This window comes from Urocampus carinirostris, chromosome 8, assembly GCF_059441175.1.
Source record: "Urocampus carinirostris isolate Australia breed hairy pipefish chromosome 8, RoL_Ucar_1.0, whole genome shotgun sequence".
NCBI lineage: Eukaryota > Metazoa > Chordata > Actinopteri > Syngnathiformes > Syngnathidae > Urocampus > Urocampus carinirostris.
The window spans coordinates 41697602-41722858 of NC_142356.1; the positions used below are offsets into that span (position 1 = coordinate 41697602).

General features: G+C 40.4%; 2 protein-coding genes across 4 annotated transcripts in view; one reads left to right on the forward strand and one right to left on the reverse strand.

Annotated features, from left to right (window-relative positions):
* Nucleotides 1-428: 428 nt before the first annotated feature.
* The window catches only part of fbxo10 (F-box protein 10), a 25268-nt gene continuing 439 nt past the window's right edge, over nucleotides 429-25257 (forward strand). The window contains exons 1-10 of the mRNA XM_088342731.1: nucleotides 429-1048; nucleotides 2296-3069; nucleotides 5162-5311; nucleotides 5529-5665; nucleotides 7696-7766; nucleotides 8390-8542; nucleotides 8620-8970; nucleotides 14004-14314; nucleotides 23695-23882; nucleotides 23964-25257. The exon at nucleotides 23964-25257 is cut by the window's right edge and continues 439 nt beyond it. Coding sequence (XP_088198857.1) covers nucleotides 464-1048; nucleotides 2296-3069; nucleotides 5162-5311; nucleotides 5529-5665; nucleotides 7696-7766; nucleotides 8390-8542; nucleotides 8620-8970; nucleotides 14004-14314; nucleotides 23695-23882; nucleotides 23964-24144 — 2901 coding nt within the window. The 5' untranslated portion in view covers nucleotides 429-463 and the 3' untranslated portion in view covers nucleotides 24145-25257. The remainder of the gene's footprint in view (nucleotides 1049-2295; nucleotides 3070-5161; nucleotides 5312-5528; nucleotides 5666-7695; nucleotides 7767-8389; nucleotides 8543-8619; nucleotides 8971-14003; nucleotides 14315-23694; nucleotides 23883-23963) is intronic.
* The window catches only part of polr1e (RNA polymerase I subunit E), a 73078-nt gene continuing 53429 nt past the window's right edge, over nucleotides 5609-25257 (reverse strand). The window contains exons 13-14 of one of the 3 annotated variants that reach the window (XR_015851165.1): nucleotides 19404-19603; nucleotides 11629-11646 (exon numbers count right to left, since the gene is read on the reverse strand). Coding sequence is in view for 1 of the 3 variants with exons in the window: in XM_088342732.1 (XP_088198858.1) it covers nucleotides 5955-6217 (263 nt within the window). In the remaining 2 variants the exon portion in view is untranslated. Of the gene's footprint in view, nucleotides 6218-11628; nucleotides 11647-13647; nucleotides 15091-19403; nucleotides 19604-25257 lie in introns of those variants that run through there. The other 2 variants (XR_015851164.1, XM_088342732.1) reach the window with 2 other exon arrangements.

Consider the following 25257-nt stretch of genomic DNA (forward strand, 5'->3'; position numbering starts at 1 on the left):
GGGGGGACGATTGTTATGATCTCAACTCTGCTAGAATGGCGCTCCGCCTGCAGGCTGCTTGTCTTTCTCTTTTCGAACTCCTCAAGCCGCCTGATTAAATTCCGGTTCCGAAGCGTGAGCTCGTGACCAACATGGCAAAGCGGTGAAATAAACTGAATTAGAAAAAAACAAAGGTTTGTATTTGACTTTGTGGCGAATCTGTGTGCACCGGCGTTCCGGTAACTTCACAGTTAGCGCGGTTGACTTGTAACTAGCTTGCTAGGCTACTCGACTAATCGATTGATTAGCTTCATTAGCTTGGAAAAACTCAAATGTTTCGTTGTGGGTGTTTTTGTTAAAATGACAATTACGTATTTATTTTGGGATTGATATCAAATAACATGTCGACTGCTTTAACGTTTTGCGGAAGCGCTAACGGTTTCATATGGTCTCCCGGAGCAGATCCCCCCCCGGCGCATCTGTCATGGAGGTGGGCAGCCTCCCCATGGAGCTGTGGAGGGTCATCTTGGCCTATCTGCCTCTCGCCGACCTGGGCCGCTGCTGCCAGGTGTGCCGCGCCTGGAGAGAGCTGGTCATCTCTCTCGATAAAACCCGATGGAGGCAGCTGTGCCTCTGCTGCCCCGAGTGTCGACACCCTAATTGGCCGAGCCAGCCTCAACTGGAACCGCCGTCGTGGAGAGAGGCCCTAAAGCAACACGCCCTGGCCACCCGAACTTGGACCCAGAACGGACCCGAGCACCAGTCGAGCGCATGTCTGCTTTTATTCAGGCGGAGGAAGGACCGAAGGGTTTGGCACGTGGGGCCCGGGTTTGAGTTTGAGACCCTACGAGGTGCGCTGGGGGTGGCCGGGCCTTATGACCGCTTGGTTCTTCATCCCGGGGTGTACGAGGAGCAGGCTGAAGTGGTCCTCAAGGTGCCTGTGGAACTGGTTGGACTGGGTAGACTGGGGGAAGTTGCCCTTTTGGTGTCCTTGGAGCAGCAGTGCCCTACTGCCAGGATGTGTAATGTGGTTTTGATGCCGCCATGGTTCTCTACCGTTGTCTACAAGGTGAGGATTTACTTTTAATAAGACTTGATTCAAAGTAAAGTAGCTTTCCAATCAATTAGTTAAGGGTAATCATTCATACAACCAGGGGAATTTTAGGTTCAGAGTTTTGGAGGTGTTCACAACTCAAGAGTGTCTAGCTGGTTAACAATTGTTTTTTTTTTTTGGTTTGTTTTTCACTTTAAGGTAGTGTCTTGAACTTCAAATATTCTACTTACTAATGCAGTGTTCTGTCTGAACTCATCATTGCAGCCTCTGTCGTGCTCTTTTTGTTGCACGTGCAAGTATGTGAAATTTTTAGATGCGCTAGTATAGACATTCATCTTTTTGGGGGTTTGGGTTCGCATTTGAATTGTATTTGAAACAGTCCTTTTCTTTCACCATTTTCATCCAAGAAAAAAAGAAAATTTAATCATGTGTAATTGCTTGAGTCTCCGTGCAGTTTTTCTCAACCAGGATAATTTTTTGCCCCAAAGCTCTGCGAGACTTGTACTACAGAGACAAATTAGACATGCAAAGTCCTGCATACAAAAAAGCTTCATGTGGATTAATTGATTTCTTGGGACATTTCCATTTTATCTTCTTCCCTCACGGCGAAAATGCAAGTGGCTCCATCTAGATGTAGTAGATGTCACTGTTGTATCCATCCATATATAGTGTAATTCTATGCTTTTGGCTTGCTAGGTACAATCACAAAACGTCAATGCAGATGTGGCCTGTATTGTTTCAGCTGAAACAATTTAAATCTGTTAAAATTAATAACAATGATATTAAAACTGAAACATTTTTTAAAATACTCATTTTTTTAACAGTTAAAATTTCTAAATATATTTTACAGTAAAGTTTTTTTGTTTTTGTTTTCTTTAACATTTATTTTAAAACAGTTTCTCATTCTTTTTGTCCCGAAACTACGGTTTACAAACACGACTGACTGAGAAAGTAATTGCTGTTGTCGGCCACATATGATTTAGTGGGCCTGATGGTAAAATTTTGAGTGATGTTCTTTACTTCTTTGACAAAATAATGAAAGGTTATCTATTATTTTGTTAAAATGTAATTTTCTTATCAGTATAATTAAGTATATTTTGGGAGGCTGTTGTGTTTCGTACCTAGTTTTTTTAACGATTGTTAAGCTTAGTGGGTTTTTTGGTTGTTGGTTTTTTTACAGCACGAATCGTGGCGGTGTTTAAAAACAAATGTTTGGTTATGGTGTTTAAAATCTGTTTCTTTACCGCGCTTATGTGTTGTAGACCTCTTGGGGTCACGTCCAACTGGATAACTGCAACTTCGAAGGGGCACAACTGCACGTCCGAGGGCCCGGGACTTGCCAGGCACGCTTTTGTTCCTTCTCGAAGGGCAGCTCTGTACATTTATTCAGTGTGGCCCTTAGTTTACTGGACAGCTGTGACTTCTCCGGGAGCGACGTCTCTTCAGTAACTGTGGAAGGTTCGCCGGTGTCTGAAAAGAACTGGGCTTGTAAATATATGGCTGCTTTAGCTAGGACACTCTCACCTTGTGCAAGTAATAATAGCCAAGGAAACATCACTAAAGTACCTTGTTGTGATACTACTCTTAAAAATGACACTAACACGGAGCCCTGTAAGCAGGAAAATGGACTGTCGCCACATGATCAGTGCACTGTGATTGAGGATGGATGGAGCGATGGTGATGGAACCAAGGAGAGAGGAATCACCAAAAACATATTTATGCCGGACTACAGAATCCCTTGGGACAACCATGGACTGGCTCATTTACTGAAGCCCTGTGCAGATGGCTCTTTGCCGTCCACCTCTTCCCTAACTCCCCCATGTGTGACACCGGAACCACTTACCCTTCAGCAGGAACTAGAGAGGGACCCTGACGCTCAAATGTATCTGTCTGCCGCTCTGGGCTGTCTCATCCGGCGTTGTCTCTTCAGGGACGGGAAGGGAGGAGTGCATATGTCAAATTACGGACAAGCTCGATTGGAGGGCAACGTTTTTCGTGCTCTAAACTACGCCGTCAGGTGCATCCAAAACTCCATAGTAAGTATTGTCATAAGATTTGAGGTAAAAAAAAAATCCATTGCAATAAGGTGTTTGTCAAATTAAAGATTTAGTAGCCACTCAAAATAAGGCAAGAACACATCAAAGGATTTTGAACTTGTAAGGAGGGGCTTTCCAATAAGGATTCCATCCCATCCTAATGCCCTCCTCCAAGCCCCCTCTTTTTGTTAAATCTTCAAGGTTACAAAAACCAGATCATCCCTGAAAGGGTGTGGAAATCAAAGACATGAGTGGCTGATAGCGACAATGATGCAATGGTAAAACAATAAACAGTGAGTCAAAATAAGGGACTGGCACTTCATGAAATCAATAATAAAAACAACAAACATATAATTCTTCCCCTTCTTATTTAACAGAAATATAAAATAAATCACCTAGCGGTTGTTAGCGTTGCTGGATACTAGTAGGTTGGAACAACAAAACAGGACAAACTTATCAGCTATCTTTTATCTGTTCATATTTTGACAAATACCCTTTTGGAAATCTTGAATAAATGGTTTCTGTATGGGCAGCTCGGCAGCGCAGTGGTTGGCGCGTGTGTGACTCAGTTCTGAGGTCATGAGTTCGAACCTTCCTGTGTGGAGTTTGCATGTTCTCCCCGTGCTTGCGTGAGTTTCGTCCAGGCACTCCGGTTTCCTCCCACAAAAACATGTATGTCAGGTTAATTGGCCGGTTAAAATTGTCCCTTGGTTTTAATGAGCGAGTGAGTTGTTTGTCTCTGTGTGCCTTGCGACTGGCTGGCAACCGGTTCAGGGTGTCCCCTGCCCACTGCCTGAAGATAGCTGGGATGGGCTCCAGTACCCCCGTGACCCTCGGGAGGATAAGCGGTGCAGAAAACGTATGTTTTTTGTCTCCTTTGTAATGTTTTAACCAATCAATTAATTCCAACCTACAATTATCAAATAAATCGCCAATTACTGTAAAAATGTAAACATGTAATTAATTTCAGCTTCTCCAAAGAAAATATTTATCCATCCTTATTATTTTGTTGAGTGATAGACAACTAATTGTCTTGAATCTAAATCAAACATTTTGATAAATATTTTATCCTAAATTACTAATGCTGGTCAGCAAATACGTAATGTGAGTGTTAAATGATAAAAAATGTTTACAAATAATTCACCATTTTGGTGGTTCAATCAATAATGTCGATCTTTGTAGACAAATGCAAGGGTTTTTTCAAATTTTGTAAAATAATCAATGTTTTTGTTTATTTTCTGACACTCCTAAAACTGAGAAAGTAATTGCTGTTGTCGGCCACATATGATTTAGTGGGCCTGATGGTAAAATTTTGAGTGATATTAATATTTTTTTCTAAAATAGGAATTTAGAATACAATGCAAGGATTGAGGGAAAAAAAGTTAAAGATCTACCCAACTCATTGATTGACAAGACTATTAAAACAACTTATTTTGCAGCCCTTTACAGATACCCATTAATGTTTTCTTCAGAGCTTCCAATATGATTTATCTATACTGTGCTTTATAGATGGCATTCGAAGCCTTTTGCCATAAAACAGAGAATTTAAATCAACCTTTTTAATACTAAAACTTTATTTGCAACATTTTATTTTGTGATTTCATGCAGGTTTCAACTTACCTAAACTGACATTTTTTTCCCTAGACAATTTGTTGTGAAATAATATTGAAATTTGTTTTCAAAAACAGTTTTCAGGTGTTCAACTTTTAAGGTCCATTGCAGAAGTCTTGTTTCAAGTCGGACTGCCGTCTTTTGCATTAAAGCAATACCTGCAGCTTTAGTGTACACAGCTCTTGTATAGTGGCATTCCACTCAGCTCTTCTGATCATTGGCGTAGCCCGCATGACGTGGATATCAAGTCAAGTAAAGTTTACTTGTTTAGCCCTTAATCACAAAAATAGTCTCAAAGGGCTGCACATTTATTTTTTAAAATCTGCAATTTTTATATTTTTTGTGGACTGAAAATTTAAAACAAGAAATGAATCCCTAAATGCAAAATATCAGCATACCTAGTTCGTCTGTCCTGATGAAAAATCTCTCCCTGTCAAATGTTTATTGGCGACCTCTTGCCTCTAATTGTCCAATCTCCAAGGTAGTGATGCTGCGAAATGAAGTGTGCGAGTGCAAGGCATCAGGCGTGTTCATGCGGTTGTCAGCTCAGGGTCTGATTGCCGAAAATGACATCCACTCCAACGGTGAGGCGGGACTGGACATCAGGAAAGGCGCTAACCCCATCATTGTGGTAACTGTCACTCAGATTCAGTCTTCTTATGTGTGTATAGACCAGCGGTGAGCAGATCTTTTGAGTTGCAGGCCTGATTGTTTTCAAAAACTAGGCCTAATCACTATTTTTTTTTTGTTTAAGACATACAGTAAGTGCATGAGTTAGATCAATTTCAGACTGATAACTGCTCAGTTTTACACTGTGTTTATTCTTTTTCTCTCACTCAATTCCTTAGTGTAACCGAATACACAGCGGCTTGCGCTCTGGGGTGGTGGTGCTTGGCAATGGCAAGGGCTCACTTCGGAGTAACCGCATCTATAACAACAAGGAAGCAGGCGTGTATATCCTCTTCAGTGGGAATCCTGTGGTCTGGTAGGATGCAATGCTAAGTTTTGGTTGCATGCAGAGAGCATCATCAAGGACTAATGCAGTACTTATTTAATGATAGTTTGTCGGGATGCACAATAACTTTTTTTTTCCTACTACTACTAATAACAATCGTAACAATAATAACAATAATTATACATTCTACTGCAAAGTGCCATTCAGGACACCCAAGGTCGCTGCACCAATCAATAATGCACGAATAAAACAAGCAAGTAATTAAAAGCAAATAAAAACACAGTAGAGTTAAAAAGGGGCAGGTATGTGAGGCAGATGATCATGAAAAGGCAAGTCTGAAGTCTGGATTTGAAGACAGGGTGGCGCAATTCAGGTGGTTTGGCGGCAATGCGTTCCAGATGAGGGGGGCTGAGCGCCTGAAAGCTCTGCTCCCCATGAAGCTGAGATGGGATGACGAAGATCTGAGGGTGCGGGATGGCTTGGAAATGTGAAGTTGGTCGGAGAGGTTGGGAGAGGCAAGGTCATGAATGGCCATGTTGGTAAGAGAAGGATGTTGTAGTTGATTGGGAGCCAGTGGAGTTGCTGAAAGACAAGGGTGATGTGATTGTGATTATACATGCAGCAGAGTTATGGACCAGCTGAAGTTTATGGAACGACTTTTGAGTTAAGCCGTAGAGGAGGGAATTGCATTAATCAAGGTGTGAGGTGACAAGGCTATGGACAAGGATGGCGGTGGTGTGGGGGGTTATGGAGGGGCGAAGACGGTTGATGGAGCGCAGGTGAAGGTAAGCTGACTGGGTGATGTTATTTATATGAGAGTTGAAGGAGAGTGTACTGTTGAGGATGACACCCAGAGTCTTGACCAAAGGGGAGGGAAAAACTGAGGAATTGTCAATGGAAATAGAGAAGGAGTTAACTTTAGAGAGGGTGAATTTTGTACTGATGAGAAGTAGTTCAGTTTTATACATTTGTAGTTTTAGGAAGTTGACTGTGAACCATAATTTTATTACAGAAAGGCACGAGGTGAGGTTTGGTGGTGGGAGTGTGGAGTTGGATTTGCAGGAAAGGTAATGATGGGTGTCATCCAGGAAGAATTGGAAGGAAATATTGAAATTCCGGAGGATATGGCCGAAAGAGAGTAGGTAGGTTATAAAGAGGAGGCGCCCCAGGGCTCTTTTGAGGCTGGAGAGTGGTCAGAGGAGAATGTTAAATAATGTGAGTGTTATACATGTTTTTGTGTATTGTGAGTCCCAATTTTTTTGTAAAGGCGTTCTAGTTGTGTCCTTTTAATTTTCAAAGACTGGAGATCAGGAGTAAACCATGTAGCAGATTTTGAAAAGGAGACAGAACGGGTTTTCAGTGGGGTGAGGAAGTTGAGGAAATTGGCTAAATTGTTATTGTAGAGTACTGAGAGTTTGGGTGTGTGGGAAAGTCTGGGATTTTGATACTGTCAATTTTGTAAAAGAAAGTGATAACATTGATGTCTGTGAAATTACAGAATGAGATAATTTAATTGCTGATAGACAGAGTGGAGCACTGAAAGTTAGTAGAAAAAGGTCCGATATAGGGAGAGGGTCAATTGAAGGTAGTAAGATCAGATCAATAGCAGACCAAAAAATATATTGTTTACTTTTAACTGTACACTATATTTAAAAACAAAAACATATGAAAAATTCAGCTATTTGTCTGAGTTACTTTATTTTTGTTAATTATTTCTCAAAAATTAGTATTGGAAAGATAAGCACATAACTTTACATAACTTTATCGATCGATCAAAACTTACATTGCTTGTCAGTTATAACTATAACAACAATAAATCGTTATGAGAACCATAACACTGACATAATGATGTTGCAGAAAGTGCCTATGATTATTGGTGTGTTAGTTATGTGAAAAAAAACGTCACTTTTGGACATTGTACATGTGTTCTTATCCTAGTTGTCCTCGAATCAACTTTCATAACATGAGTGTGATCTTAGATCACATCAGAATGCATACACTATTTTTTATGTCTAGTGTAATTTATTTTTCTGTGGTTTCTTAATTTTTAACCTTCATAGCGGGAACCACATCTTCCAGGGGCAGGCAGCAGGGATTGCTATAAACGAGAACGGCAGAGGGATTGTAACAGGTAAATTCAGTGATAGTTTTTGTTGTTGTTGTTACTGCTTTTTTTTTAACCGTGTTGAGGCATCAGGGTGTTTAAAACTTTTTTAATCGAGGTCTTAAAAAAAAGACTTTCTATCTAATATTGCATTATTTTCATTCACCACATTTAGTACAGAAAAATAAATATTCATATTAATTTCTTATATTTGCACAATGTTGCTGCTTATGTCATTGCATTATTTTCCGATGTACATACAAATTAGGCCAGTCTACAACCGCTACCTTTTAATATTACAGATTTATCCTCATTCATTTTTCATGTGTTTGTATCTTTATAGATGGTTATCCTGGCGTTCCACCTAAAATCTTGATGGGAACAATGTACACTATGTTGTAATAAATGATAATGAAGCCTTTTCTACTATCAGTATTTCTATCATATGTAGTACATTCACATTTGCATATGTAGAAAAAAAACAATACACAAATTGAAACATCTTTTCCCTGGTGGCACTGATTTGAAGCCCTGTTTAAATGCATTCTTCTTATTTAACTAGTCGTGAACATCACGTCAATCTTTTCTACTCTGTAGACCAGTGGTCATTCTTTGAACACCACCGCATTAAATGTTAATCTGTGTTGCAGAGAATATCATCAAGGAGAATCAGTGGGGAGGTGTGGACATCCGGAGAGGAGGGGACCCAATCCTTAAGAATAACTACATCTGTCATGGATATTCTGACGGCATAGTGGTGGGAGAAAGAGGGCGGGGCCTCATTGAGGGAAACCACGTCTTTTGTATGTTAATTATAAGCACTGGCCTATGTATCTTTTCTATGTAAATGTTTCATTATTTTCCTCCGTTCTCTCATTAGGCAACAAAGGTTGCGGCGTGTGGGTCATGTCATCCAGCCTCCCACAGCTCCTCGGAAACTTCATCACGCATAACTGCATGTACGGTCTGGCCGTGTTCTGCAGGAAGGACCCGGAGAACATCGAAGCCAGGGAGGGAAACTGGCTGGCGCACAACGGAATCATTGGAGACAACAGCGATGGTAGGAGGGGAAACATAGAAGATGATGGGAGAGAGGAGCAGGAAAACATACACGAGGAGGGAGAACTCTTCGCATGGGAGAGTGACCTGGATAGCGAGGATGATCGTCACTCGGCGCGTCGCTCAATCAGTGTGGCGTTGGTGGAGAACAATTGCATGAGCTTTAATGGAGGTAATTGAATGTCAATTATAATTAAAGGTGGGGTGCATAATTTGAGGTCCTTTAAAAAGTTCAAAGTTAAATTTATTCTTTATTAAGTACCGCATTTTCCGCACTATAAGGCGCACCAAAAAGTCTTAATTTTTTTCAAAAGCTGACCATGCGCCTTATAATGCAGTGCGCCTTATTTATGGATCAATATAAAATCGCAAAGTCTTCCAACTAACGTGCAGCCGCCGACTAGATTTTCCCCCGAACGCCAAGTAGTCCGCGGTGTATGCTGGGATTTATTTACCGGCGTTTCATTGGCTAACCAATGTGTCAATCATCATTTGAATCGATCACTATTGGCTAAAGTTATTCGGAGGTCAAGGGGCGGATCCTTTTTATCATTTACAGGCTGGCATTGGCTTAAGCTGTAAAACAAAGCCTGCAATTGGCCGAAAAAGATGTGTCAATCATCAGTTGAATCGATCACTATTGGCTAAAGTTATTCGGAGGTCAAGAGGCGGATCCTTTTTATCATTTACAGGCTGGCATTGGCTTAAGCTGTAAAACAAAGCCTGCAATTGGCCGAAAAAGATGTGTCAATCATCAGTTGAATCGATCACTATTGGCTAAAGTTATTCGGAGGTCAAGGGGCGGATCCTTTTTATCATTTACAGGCTGGCATTGGCTGAAGCGGCAAAACAAAGCCTGCAATTGGCCGAAAAAGATGAATGCGTAGAGCACATGGTTGAAGGCATACAGAAAGCATTTTTTACTATTCTGTATTTGTAAATATTTTATTCTCCTGGATTTAGTAAACTCACGGATATAAGAGGACCATGGCTGCACATTATTTTTGAACACGACTTCGGTGAGCTACTTCGGCTATATATTTTCCCTGTATCTTGTTTCAGACTGAACTCGATGTTTCTGTGATAAGCGGTGCAGATAATGGATGGAATGGAGTGTCTATTTTTAAATTAAACTCAATTCCAGGTGTTTGTCATATGCACAGTAAAGTTGCGAGCGAAAATAGAAACTAAGGAATGGTTGGCATTTCTTGAATCCCAAGACTTTAACCTTCCGAATGATGGAACGATACATTTGAGTGACATCGTACGGACACCGCATCCGCACGTGTTCTCGACACGTATTTGCGTCTTTGCAAGCTTTGGGAATGTTAAGGGGGTATTAAGTTTGACTGAACTATCTGACTGTTTTGTCGACGTTCCCATTGTAGCGCCTTATAATCTGGTGCGTCTTATGTATGTCAAATATAGGACCAAAAACTATTTTTTCGGGGTGCGCCCTATAACCCGGTGCGCCTTATAGTGCGGAAAATACGGTATGTGTTAACAATGCCCAACTTAGGTCAAAGAGCCCTTATGATATTTAACAACACCTCTATCTGCTTGTATCTTACTTTTATAGATTATCGGCACCGATATTTGGGATTTTGACAGATATTGGTATCAGCTTTTTTAAATATCCAGACCTATTTGCTACTTCGCGCTTCAGTCAACACTGGTTCACTCCCTTGCAGGCAAAAAAATATATATTAAAAAAAAGATTAAATTAAAAAAAAAAATCCTTCCTGCACCACAAGCAACGTTTCTGGCAGCCAAGATTTAAACCAATTGGACATTCAATTTAAATAAAAAACGTATTTAAATGAAAATCGTTTTCTTTTTTCCATATTTAATTTAATTTTTTGACAATGATCGGGAAGCTTTGAACTGCTTGTGATGCATATTCAGAATAAATAAATTACAACAACAAAATCTCCCGGGAAATCACTTGCGCTGTGGCTCAGTCTGCTTGACCACTTGGCTGTGCGAGAGGAAGGAGAAAAGGATTCATGCCAATCAGCTAGCACCCTTTGACTTGAAATCTCCAAAGCCAATTCATATTATAGTGTCTTTCATACTGTATTTTGTGTAAGCAGACACCTGCTCTGCCTTCTCCTGCATCAGAGTTATTGTGCCGCTCTTTGTCGTGCCAAAGACTTTGTTTTCTCTCGCTCTCTTGCCATCTCTTATGAGATAGCGTAAAAAGTGTAGTTAACTTGTTTGAGAAGGCAACATTCAGGTTGAGACTGATGAATCGACTCTTATCATAACATTATTCCGTCATTCTGATCCTAGCGGGTTTTCTTTTTTGGTTTATTTGTTAGTTTAGCACAGGGGTGGGCAAACCTTTTGACTCGAGGGCCACAATGAGTCCTAAAATTTGACAGAGGGGCCCAGCCAAGAACAGATGGATTGAGTGTTATATAAATTACATACAGGATTTGACCTATTAATGATTTATGATTAATTTAAATACATTTCAGTTGAATAAACAAAGCAGGAAAACTCACCATCAATTTTAGTGGGAACAGTGTTGTCGATCTCCCTGTTTAGTCAGTGCATAAAAGTCTGGGGTAAGTTTTGTTGTGGCTATTCTCAGGATCGATCCGAGGTGTTGGTCAGTTATCCTGGATCTGTGACGGGCTTTGTTCATGTTCATAACACTGAATGCCTGCTCACATACATAGGTCGAGCCAAACAAGGCCAGCATCTTCTGTGCCATCCTCCGTAGGTTTGGAAAGGTGGCTTTGTTCAGTGAAGCATAAGTCCTTAAGTTTAAGAGTCTTGAACTTTTCCTTCAAAGTGGCATCAGACTGAAGATCGATCAGTTCCAATTGCACCTCATGTGATACTGTTGAGAAAGGACAAGACACGAGCTGAAGTGACTCATCAATGTTTTCAAGATCAGAGAACCGGCGACTGAATTCTCTGTGCAGATCATCCAGTGATTTGCTGTATTTCTTTGCATATCGCCTCGCCTCTTTCTGAGTGTCAAGTGTGGCGAAATAAGTGAAAGATGTGTTAGCAACTTGTCTGGGGAATAAAATGAGTTTAGATTTGAACGCTGTAACATGTTTGTACATGTTGTGCACAAACTGATCTTTCCCCTGCAGTTTTACATTCAGCTCATTCAAGTGTGAAAATATGTCCACAGCAAACGCAAAATCACAAAGCCAGTTCTGGTCTCGTAGCTCAGGAAATTCGTCAGATTTCTCATTGAACTCTAAAAATGCGCCAATCTCCTCTTTCAGGTCCCAAATGCGTTGAAACACTTTGCCCGAACTTAACCACCGGACATGAGAGTGGTAAAGTAAGTCCTGATGATCCGCATCAATTTCCTCCAGGAACGTGATGAACTGACGATGCTGGAGTCCCCTTGCGCGTATAAAGTTCACAAGTTTTACTACTGGATTTGCAACATGACTAAGCTGTAATACAGACTTGCAAAGTGATTCCTGATGGATGATACAGTGAAGGAAAATAACATCCTGTTCAGGGTTTTCCTCTTTTACTTTATCCTGGATTCGTTTCAGCAGCCCAACGTTTTTTCTTGTTAAATTTGGTGATCCATCCGTCGTGACATTGGCTAGTTTACTCCAAGGTAGTTTATGTTTCTCGATTGCAGCAGACACATTTTCATATATGTCCTCCCCCCGCATTGTTCCCTTCAGGGACTCCATGGTCAAAAACTCCTCCATTATCTCAAAGTTGTCATTTATTCCTAGGATAAAAATTATGAGCTGCGCTGTTTTGTTCATGTCATTACTTTCATCCAGTGCAAGTGAATATAACTGAAAGAACTCTGCCTTTTTGTTTAGCTGGCTAGCTATATGTTCATCAATTAGTACCACACGGCGAGTCACAGTCCGACGTGACAAACTGATTTTTTCGAAATTGCCTCGACTTTCCAGACACAGAACACCTGCAGTCTCCACCATGCAGTCTTTCAAAAACTCACCTTCGGAAAAAGGCTTGCAAGCTGCTGCTAATTTGAATGCCAGCAAAAAGCTTGCCTTGGTAGTTGACTCCTGAAGCGCAGTTTGTCGGTGAAGAAAATGTTGCTGGGACAGTAAATTGGCTGCCATTCTCTCAGCTGTAGCTCCCCGTTCTTGTGCCGACAGCTTGCTGGCATAATTGGAATGCTTCGTAGCAAAGTGACGGCTAATAATGTACTCCTTAAAAACCGCGACACTTTCTTGACATATCAAGCATACAGCCTTTGATCGGACTTCTTTAAAAAAATATTTTGTTGTCCATTCTGTTTTAAACACTCGGCACTCACTGTCGACTTTTCTTTTCTTTGATAAACTCATGTTTGTTTTAAGAAGGGAGAAAGCTTTACTTTGGAAAACGAGAAGGAGAGTGCTTCTTCTGGGAAAAGCTTAAGCGCGAAGAAAAGGGGGCAAATACTCAAGCCCGCATCTATTGGGGAAATGTTGGCATTACAGGGAAAAGTAAATGAACAAAGTTTGCTGGTATGTTTTTTGGTATAACTGGGAGATGTATGGCGTACAGGATTAAAAAGACCAACGCGGGCCGTAATTTGCCCATGTCTGGGTTAGCATGAAATGGTGAATGAAAGGAAAGGCCAACATCCTCCCCACCCCCAAAAGATGAAAAAGAAGATTTTATTCGTGCTGTCTAAAAAAAATGCACGTACTTGCATCATAAGGAGCTTGATAGAGGCTGGAATTATTACACCAGACAAGAGATGGCGGCCGCGATTAAAAACGTTCCAAATTCAGGACAGCGTACTTGTCAACCTCCACGGCTCCATGCCCGTACAAACTGTCGTGTTTTCCCGTACAAAATACGAAATAATTGTACACCTTTTTTTTTTTTTTTTTTTTTACGTAATGATGCATGATGGGAAATCCCCAGGCGGCAGACGCATGCGCACAGTGGCATGAAACCGCTCGCTTCGTTTGCAACAAAAAAAACGATAACAAGAGAGGCTTCCGCGGCGAACTCCTTTGACTTGATTGATTTGCAGTTTCGTGATAGTCGGTGTATACCAGATGGTACCATCATTGACAAATTGGCGTTTTTCCGTACAGATTTCCTTGAACATCGTACTCGTCTTAAAATGCATAAAACGTACTTTGTACGGCAAAACCGTACAGGTTGACAGGTATGGGACAGGTCCTCTGAAGCTCTACACGTATTTTCTTACTCTCAGGATTAAGTGTTTTCCTTGTATTTTTCTAGCCGTTGGCCTGTACGTCAAAACCAGCGAGCCACTCAACGTTTACGCCAACCTGGTCAATCGTAACAGAGGCGTCGGCATTGCTGTGCTCCAAAGCAGTCAACTGACCCGCCTGGTCGCTAACTGCATTCTCGCTAACGCGCGAGGGGGTGTCACTGTGGAGAGAGACTCCCGTGCGGAGCTCCGTTGCAACGGCATATACGCAAACAACGGCCACGGTGTCAACTTCACCGGTATCGGACAGATGGTTGAGAACGACGTGGTCGGAAATTGTGGCTTCGGCATCCAAGTGTCTGGAAACGGTGACGTAAAGGTGTGTTGCATTTTAACTAAGGCTGCAACTAATTACTATTTTAATTAATCGACTAGTCACCGACTATTGGAATGATTAGTTGAATAATCAAATTATAATTAATTAAATGAAAGTTATATTTTGTGAAAATATTCAGTGGTCAACCGCAAAGTCCGTAATAAAAGTGCTTAACGATTCTCAACCGTTTGAAATCAAACTGTTTGATTAACTTATGTTTTAACAAGACACATTAGTTGTATAGCCCTTAATCACAAAATGTCTCAAAGGACTGCACAGGCCACATTTAACCCATCCCATGATCTGGAGCCAACATGAGGGAAAGGAAAACACTGAAAAACCTTAACATGAGGGAAATAGACCTTTAAAAGGGGCCACACAAGAGGTAATCCCCTATCCAGGAGGACCAAGCGGCAATGGGTGTTGCATTGGGTAACAATAAACAAAACATAGTCAACATCAACAATAAACATGGGTAATATGTAAAGAAGTCCAATACAATGGCAATGCAGCTTCCCATCTCAACCAGCTGGTTGATGCAGATGATGATATTCTTTCGGTCCATGGGCTGGTCTGTCTCAAGATTTATTTTATATTATATAAAAAAAATATTTATATATATATTTATATATATATATATATATATATATATATATATATATATATATACACATACATACAGTGAAGAAAATAATTATTTGAACAGCCTGCTATTTAGCTGTTTCCACCACTTAGAAATCATGAAGCAGTCTGAAATTGTCATCGTAGGTGCATGTCCACTGTGTGAGAGAAAAAGAAAAGTCCAGAAATCACAATGTGTGATATAGCAGCAAATAAGTATTTGAACACCTGAGATAATGAATGTTAATATTTGGTACAGTAGCCTTTGTTTCCTATTACACAGGTCAAACGTTTCCTGTCTTTCACCAGTTTTGCACACATTACAGGACGGATCTTGGCCCACTCCACACAGATCTTCTCTAGATCAGTTAGGTATCAGTTAGTTTGAGCTTGTTAGGTTAACCCCAACACTTGTAATAAAAACCTGCACTCAAAGAAGACACCGAGACGTAAGTATGACTTACTTGCAAGGAGAGATGACCATAGACTGCCTGTTACAGTCTACTAGACACTCTTGAGAAAGTCTCCTTCATCCTTGCCTTTTTATTCTGTTCAGAACGCCCTAGTTTACATAAGGTCTCTTCTGCTAAAGGGAAGGGGAGTGACAAGAAAACCAGTTGAGACCTGTTTACACAACAGCATGTTATCGTAAGCATATTCTATAGTAAAGGGAACTAAGCGTGCCTGCGGTCAGAGAGGAGCTGAGTGTGACACTCAGCTCCCTTATCTGGCCGTAGCTAGGTGTCAGCTGTTTAGTGAACATCCTGTTTCCCCCTTCTGCTAACACAAGCAAGAATGGCACACAGTATGCAAAGAAGATAAGCAACAGTAGAATAACATATTTACAGTTTAAATCCATCATTTCCCTCCTGATTATTTACTTTGCACTATTTGTCATTGTCATCCAATAACTTCTCTCGATTTTCAGTTACAGAATCATGTTATAGTACTCATGTTACACTCAGGGGTTAAACGTTGGTGTTGTTGTCGTCTGATTCACCTACTGTTAGCGCATCTGGGCGTTTTGCAGGAAAAAGCTCTATCTATTTTGAGAATGAATCTATTATCACTAAACAGAACTTTTCCCCTTCACTATTGTTAAGTTCTATAAAGTCCATATGTTTGGGTCGGAATGGATAATCTGGTTTTGGAAACTTCTTTGGTCTTAGATTACCCTGAGCACTGTGCTTTGCACATATCAAAAATGTTTTACAAAAGTTTTGAATAGGAGTTAAAACCACAGGTTGTATATATCTGGTTTATCAATCCTACCATCCCTCCTGTTGAGACATATGTCTTCCCATGGCTCAATATTGCTGCCCATTTGTATAGATTTTTTGGTAGGATTGGTTTATCTTCTGGTCATTTATAGATTCCATCTTTTAGGTGTGCTCCTTTTCTTTTCCAGAGTTCTTGCTCTGGTTTAGGTGATTGTTGTTGCATTTCTTGTAGTATTTTGTCATTTAAGGCATTTTCTGTTAGACTTACAACTGTTATTTCTCCTTGTCCAGCTTGTTTTGTATGTGTCACTGGTTTTCCTGTTGATTTTATCATACCTCTATTTTTCCAGTGTTGTATAAACGTGTGAGTTGTTGCATAGCCTGTCCCATCTTTATTTCCTATGAAACATTACTTTCTCTTTTATTTTAGCCACTTTTTCTTTTTGTTCACGTTCTGTTTCCTTTTTTCTTTTAGTTAAATGACCATGTAGACATTATTTTTTATCCATGCAGTTATATTTTTAAATTCTCATGATTTGTCTCAAGATAATTAATCTGCTTTTTTTAAATTCCTATGATCCTACCTACTCAGGGTCAATCAATCTGTTTCTCGTTACCTTCTGAAAACGCTCCTTCCATAGAAATTGTTTCTTTTTAGTTCAGCCAAAAGATAAGTCAGCATTTGTTACGTATTTATTAATCATTTGTTAATTGTAACACGCTCATACTTAAAAATTAAGTGTGGCTTATTTCACCTTCTCTTGAAGGACTTTTTATCAGTTGTCCTCCTAGGGGATGTTGTCCTTGGGGCTAAACTCATCAAAATTCCAAACCATCACACTGCCTATAACATCAAAAATCTCAAAAATGCCAAATGGAACTCAACATCAAAACGTTTTAATTGTCATTTCCTCTCTCTATAATCAAAATCAACTATGTTTTCTCATTGATTCAATAAAAAACAACATACTTGTCACTAATGAATTGTCTTATCAACTCGCATTATATTATATTATCATAATCTTTGGTTTGCAATAGTCTTTGCTCTGTGCAGCCCCTCGAGATCCTTTGTGATTAAGCGCTATACAAATAAACATGACTTGGCTTGACTATTAATACTTTTGTGTCCTTTTTTCCTTTTAAAAAGAAAGCACATTTCATTTAGTGATTAAAACAGAAAATTTAATTTCCAATCTTACTATTTCTTTTTCTGTGTTAATACGTCGTTATTTTCAAACTCATTTCAAAATTTTGATTATTTGAAATGATTCAGATCACCTGCTCTTTTGTGTGCAATATTCTTTTTCTGATGCTACTAATATGTCATCTACATAAGTTAGTAGTTGGCTCTTATTTGGAGGCTCGAAGGTAGACAGACTTGATGCAATTACTTGAGAGTAAATTGTTTGACTTTCACAATACCCTTGAGGTAATCTGGTGTAGATATATCTTTTCCCTTTAAACATAAATGCAAACCAGAATTGACTGTCTTTATGCACTGGTACTGAGAAGAATGTGTTGCTTATATCTACCACTGTGAAATGCTTGGCCTTTGGGTTCAGAGAGTTCAATAACGTGTGTGGATCCGCCACACGGGGACCTTTGGATCACTGCATTATTTACCGCTATCAAATCCTGTTGATGTGGGTGCCTTATTTACAGGAAATATCGGTGTGTTTACGGGTGACTCAGGCATTCTACTGGTACTCCCGCCTTCTATAGATCTTCTATTACTGGTTCTAATCCTTCCATTGCATCTGGTCTTAAAGGATATTGTTTTATTCTGGACCAATGTTCTGTTTTGGGCCTTATTATTATAGGTGGTGCTCCTTTTACTAGTCCTACATCTGTGGGTCCCTGGGACCATAGTTTATCAGAAATTTGTTTTAATAGCTCCTCCTGTTCCTTAGTAAAGTAAATTTGTCATTCCTTCTTTTTGTTCAGACGTACACCTGAGTTTACTGTTATAGTCCAGAATGATGACTTATGGATAGTCCAGTAGAATCGCTGAACCATGTGTTAACCCCTGTTGCTGCCCAATCCCGTACATTTTCTCCTCTGTCCACCAGCTTCCCAAGCTCTTTACTCTTGCATAATGAACTGTGAGGTTTGCAGTACATTCTGAACCACGACATGACCGAGTCTGGTAAAATAGCTGCTGCTGCGGCGTTGGCAGCGCTGTCAGAGTACACATAGGATACTGTTATTTTAGCGGGCGAAAAAATTCGGACTGCAAGAAAATCTCCGGAACCATCTGTGGCCATGTTGAACACCCCTATGGTGAAAACCAATTTCTCAAAAAATCCACTTTTTTCCACTCCTTTTCATCCGTTCTATCAATTCTTCTTAAATATCACTTTTTAAACAAACTCAGCTCTTTTGAAAGCGTACTTTTGACATTTAAAAACACAATTTTCTGAGTTGTTTTTTTCTTTCTTCTTGAAGACAGACGAACACATAATAAATAAGACATACACAGGGCCCAGACAAACGAACTTCTAATTAATTTAACAACATTGTGATTTAGGTTTCTTATTTTTTGTTGCAGTTCTCTAATGCCTGCTGTAGACAACTTCTCATTAAAGTCATATTGTTTTATCCAGTAACATAGGGTTTCTATCGCTGAGGCATCTTCTTTTTGAATGACTTTCCAATCTTTGCACGTAAAATCCTCTAAAAGCTTCTGTTTTACTTTACTTTACCCCTTTTCCATTTTTAGAACTAAATTTAGACTCAGTGGTTTTCAATACTTACTGTATTCTAACACTTTCTCTTTCAACAGGATAGAGATAAATAACCTTTGGTGGTAAAACTCACTTCTACCTTTTCAGGTGGAGTTTTCTTGCCTACATGCATCCACAAAGGCTCACCATTTATTCCCTGTTGCTTTGGTATAAAATACAATTACCTAGTGGTAATAGTATTTTCTTTCACACTCACTTTCACTCTTTTTGAAGAACAAAGAACTCCCCTTGAGTTCTTTTTAAACAGAGAGGAACCCTTGTCCTTTTACTTAAGACTTCACTGTCTTATCTTTTAACACTTTACCATGTAAAGAACTTCCCTTGAGTTCTTTTTTTTTAAACAGAGGAACCCTTGCCCTCTTACTTAAGACTTCACTGTGTCTTAAAGCTCAATGGCCTAGTTTTCTCTTTTACCTAATAGTGCCTAGGATTCTCAGGATTTATTTTCTTAACTCTGTTTTGAATTTCTTACACTCATACCCTTTTTTGAATAAAAGTTTTACTCACGTTTCTCTGAGTCCTTGGACTTTCCGTCAACCTTCGGATCCCAGCTTGTAAGGAAAGGACCAGTCCCGAAAAGGGGCTTAATGCTGTGGCCACAGACTTGTCTGGATCTTCATTCACACGCTAGAATCGTCAGGTATCTTGGAATCCGGCTCGAAGGACCAATTAAATGTTAGGTTAACGCCAACACTTGTAATAAAAACCTGCACTCAAAGAAGACACATAGACGTAAGTATGACTTACTTGCAAGGAGAGATGATCATAAACTGCCTGTTACAGTCTACTAGACACTGAAAAAGTCTCCTTCGTCCTTGCCTTTTTATTGTGTTCGGAACGCCCTAGTTTACATAAGGTCTCTTCTGCTAAAGGGATGGGGAGTGACAAGAAAACCAGTTGAGACCTGTTTACACAACAACATGTTATTGTATGCATATTCTATAGTAAAGGGAACTAGGCGTGCCTGCGGTCAGAGAAGAGCTGAGTGTGACAATCAGCTCCCTTATCTGGCCGCAGCTAGGTGTCAGCTGTTTAGTGAACATCCTGTTTCCTCCTTCTGCAAACTCAAACAAGAATGGCACACAGTATGCAAAGAAGATAAGCAACAGTAGAATAACATATTTAGTTTAAATTTATCAGAGCTCCCTCCAAAGATTTTCGATTGGGTTCAGGTCCGGAGACTGGCTGGGGCTAGCCAGAACCTTGATATGCTTCTTACGGAGCCACTCCTTTGTTTTCCTGGCTGTGTGCTTCGGTTCGTCGTCGTGTTGGAAGACCCAGCCATGACCCATCTTCAATGCTCTGACTGAGGAAAGGAGGTTGTTCCCCAAAATATCACAATACACGGCCCCAGTCATCCTCTTTTTAATGCAGTGCACTCGTCCTGTCTGTCGGATTGTACTCTTCATTCTTCTTACCACAAACATGCTTCGTGGAATTATGACCAAAAAGTTATATTTTGGTCTCATCTGACCACGGAACTTTCTCCCATGACTCCTCTGTATCATCCAAATGGGCATATACAAACTTAAGACTGGCCTTGACATGTGCTGGTTCAAGCAGGGGAACCTTCCGTGCTCTGCATGATTTCAAAGGATGACATATTAGTGTCTACAGTAACCTTAGAAACGGTGCTCCCAGCTCTTTTCGGGTCATTGACCAAATCCTGTTGGTTAGTTGCTGATTCCTCACCTTTCTTAAAATAATTAAGACCCCACGAGGTGATATGTTGCATTGGGCTCCACTCCGATTGAGATTGACCGTCATGTTTAGCTTCTTCCATTTTCTAATGATTGCAGATGGTGTCACTGCGCATTGTTCAACTATTCAGCGCACAATGCACAAGGAGATGCTGTATGGAAGAGTAATGCAGCAGAAGCATTTTCTTTGCACATGCCACAAACAGTCGCTTAAGGTATGCTAAATCTCCGACGACCTCTCCTGGTCTGCTAACACCAGAGCGGTGGTAGAGAAGGCCCAGCAGCGACTGCGTTTCCTGTGAGTCCTCAGGAAAAACCAGCTAAAACAGCAGCTGCAGGTGTCCTTTTACAAAGCCACAGTGGAGAGCATTCTGACGTACTGCATTACGCTGTGGTATGCTAGGTGCACAGCAGCAGACAGGAAAACGCTCCAGAGGGTCATCAAAACAGCCCAGAAAATCGTCGGTTGCTCTCTGCCCAGGCTGGAGTACATTGCCTGCTCTCGCTTCCTCAGCAGAGCAGAAAACATCATCAAGGACTTTTCTCACCCCGGCCACCACCTCTTCGACCTGCTGCCTTCCGGCAAGCGCTACAGGTCACACAAAACAAAAAAAACAGACTCAGAGACAGTTTCTTCTCCAGAGCCATTACCACCGCACAAAAAACTGAAAAACTTGCAAAAACACTACCTCATACGAACATAAATGGTACTCATGTCTATGTATCTGGCACAATGTTGACTGCACTATGTTTACTGCTCACCTTGCACAATGTTGACGACTATTTTTGCACCAAATGCATATGTTGACCATTTTTTTGCACTATGATGAGTATTTTTGCACCAAATGCATATTGCACAACCCTATGATACCAAACTGGATGTAACATCCTATATGTCGACATTTCTTGGGTAAATTTTGTGTAATTTATAATTATAACCTTATCCTCTTTGTTTTATAACCTTATCTTCTCTGTTCCTTTATCTTCTTGGGTTCTTTACCTCACTGTAAATGTGTGAACTGGAGTGTCAAGCCCAATTTCGTTGTCACAATATGTTAACCCATTTTGTAACAATGACAATAAAGGTATATTCTATTCTAAAGCCCATTTGGACAAGCCAGCTTCATTTTGGAATAAGGTTCTGTGGACTGATGAAACCAAAATTGAGATATTTGGACATAAAAAGGGGTGGTGTGCATGGCAGAAGAACATAGCATTCCAAGAAAAACACTTGCTACCCACAGTAAAATTTGGTAGTGGTTCCATCATACTGTAGGGCTGTGTGGACAGTGCAGGTACTGACAATCTTGTTATAGTTGAAGGTCGCGGAATTCCAGTCAGTATCAGCAGATTCTTGCAATCTATGTTCTTGAATCACTGACAAAGCTGAAGTTGCGCCGGGGCTGGATACTTCAACAAGACAACGGCCCCAAACACTGCTCGTGCAGAGGAACAAGTACAATGTTCTGGAACGGCTATCTCACTCCCCAGACCTGAATATTATTGAAAATCTGAGTTATTTAAAGCGGGCTGTCCATGCCTGGAAATCGTCAAACCTGACTGAAGGGGAGATTTTTTTGTAAAAAAGAATGGTCAAAGATGCTTTCAACCATAATCTAGACCCTCATTTGAAGCCAAAGGAAGCGTTTTACGGCTGTTATTTCTGCAGGAGGAGGATCTATAAATATTGATGTCATTTTTCTGTTGGGGTGCCCAAATTTATGCACGTGCCTACTTTTGTCTAAGCAATTATTGCACATTTTCTGCAAATCCTATAAACTTCATTTCACATCTCAGATATCACTGTGTTTGTCTGCTATTTGATTGATTTAACTGAAATTACTCATCCGAACAACCAATGATTTATTAAGGAAAATCTTGAAAATCATCAGGGGTGCCCAAACTTTTGCATACGACTGTATATGTGTATGTATTGCATTATTGGCTTCACTTAGGCCAGTTTTTCTAAGCACTATGTTGTAATTGTTATCTTTTTTGCCTATGTATCCTGATAGTCTCTAGTCTTTTATCTTCTCTTTATATTACATGTTTTACCCTGGAGTCTCAAGGTTTTGGGTGCTCTGAGGAGAGTGAAGAGCAACAAGAGTATGAGTATGGATGTTAAGAGGGGACTGTATGAGAGTGTGATTGTGCCGACTGTGTAATATGGTGCAGAGACTTGGAGCCTGAATGCAGATTTAAGAAGGAAATTAAATGTTTTTGAGATGAAGTGTTTGAGGAGTATGTTAGGCGTGACAAGATTGGATAGATTGAGAAATGAAATAGTAAGAGACAGAACTGGAGTAGTCGTGGAACTGAGCAAGCGTGTGGATAAGAGAGTACTCGGTTGGTTTGGACACATGGAGAGGATGGATGAGGAGTGAATGTTGAAGAGGATCTACAGAGCAGAAGTCAATGGAAGGAGACCAAGAGGAAGGCCGCGATTGATGTGAATGGATGGTGTTATGAGTGCACTGCAGGAAGGAGGTCTAAATCTAGTGAAAGCTAGAGCTATTGTTGGTGATAGGAATGAGTGGAGAGGTGTTGTGAAAGGATGGTGGGATGTTTGGGTGCGTTCTAAGGGATGGGCAGGGCACCTGTATGATGCGGCAGGGGTAAACCAGCGAAAGCTGTCGGGCCCTGCTGTGAACAGGAGTATGTCGTGTCACCCTGACTCGAGTGACATGGCCGCTTTCTTGTGTCCCGTTTCATCTGGAGGGACGAAAGCATGACAATCTTAGGTGCCGAGGTGCCTAACTTGTTTGTGTGTTTGGGCATTTGGGTTGGCCATGGTCCAAAAATGTTTGTTTTTTTTGCTATTTTTTTTCCCTTTTATTTTCTTTGTTATTGTATGTGTTTGTCTTGCTGTCGGTCTCCCCTCTTGAAGGATATGACCAAGGTAGATAAATAGATAGATCCTGGAGTGCCGTGTCTAATCTTGTTGCATACAATTTTTCACAATAAAGACGATTCTTATTTTAGTTGACAATTCTATTGTCAACTTTCTATTATCAATTGTTGTTGACAACATCGACTAATCGTTGCAGCCCTCATTTTGACGGTTTCAAATTATATACCTGCCAACTTTAAATTCACAGGTTCTACGAAACCGTGTTCAACCAGCGTTGGGTTGTGGAATTTTAATACTGGGACCAGTCAAAACGGTGGTCACTGATAACCAGCTGTTCCAGGGCCACCCAGAGAGTAAAAAAAGCCTTTTACACTTGGACCCTGGCAACCAGAGCTGCGTGTTACGCAACAACAGTATTTCAAGGCATAATAGCAGGTATCTAAGCAACTAGTGTGCCAGAGTGTCTCCAACATTGCATGTGCTCTGAGCAAACCTTTTTTTTATTTTTAATTGCAGTTGTACATCTGTCCCTCCTTGGATTCTGGAAAACCCTCCCCCTCGTCCGCCGCCCAACTCACCTTCAGGCCTCTCCTCCTCCCAGTACCCTTCACGATTTGCAATCTCCATGACGACCAGGATTAGCGCCACCGTGGAGAGCGGTTGCCAGAGTGGGAGCATGTTCTGCTCTATCCTGTGATAAGTCTCCAAAGAACTTCAATATATATTTGAAGGTGTTGCCAAACATATTGATATTGTAACTGATTACATTGACATGCATGGAATAATCCCATAGGAATTGTATTTCGAATTAATCCTTTGCGTTCCTAGAGAAACAAGAATTATCCGGTATACATAGCGTTTGCGGGTATTCTGATTACGAGGGCAAAGCATGGTATTTGTGGAGTCTTCAAAATGTGTCTTGAATTTGATAACTGAAAACAAAGGTTTTAGATTTTGTTGACAAATTATAATTTTTAACTCAAATGTTTTTCCCCCAACAAAAGTATGGAACATTGTGTCGTACCTTTGGGATGAGATTTGTTACATGTTTTATGCAGCTATTCTTTGTTATTCTGACAGATTATTTTGCATTACAGTGGAACCTCGGTTATCGACTATAATCCGTTCCAGAACCCTGTTCGAAAACCGATTTGTTCGATCACCGAAATCATTTTTCCCATTAAAAATAATGTGAATCGTTTTAATCCGTTCAAACACCCTGAATGTTTACTTTGAATGTCTAACGTTAACATAAAGCTAACCCAGGCTAATCTTAGTTCGCGTTATTGTTATCTTCCGTACGAAAGATTACGCTAACATGAACGTGTAAAAATTAAAAAAACAGGTCGTTTCAATTAGCACCCGGGTCTCCACAACAAGTGGTGAGCGGTTCATTGGAAAAGGGGCTCCGTTCCAACACCCTGAATGTTTACCTTGAATGTTTAACATAAACATAAAGCTAACCCAGGCTAATCGTACGTTCACGTTATCGTAATCTTCCGTACGAAAGATTACGCTAACATGAACGTGTAAAAATTAAAAAAAAAAGGATAAAGAAAAGAATTATGAATATCCAGGATTTCTTACCTTTGTGGTTGTCATCAGAAGGCGCAGGCAAGATCAGACACTCGCACACCTCCTTCCTATTTTGCTATTATTTCTTTCTTAAATGCAATAGTTGTACGCACTACTTTTCTTTTTTCACCTGTAGCAACTTTGCTGCTTGCACTGACTTTCTTCGGAGGCATAATTAGGGGCTAAAACACTTCGTACACCTATATTAAAAGCAAAGCAAAACGAAGCACGTCCG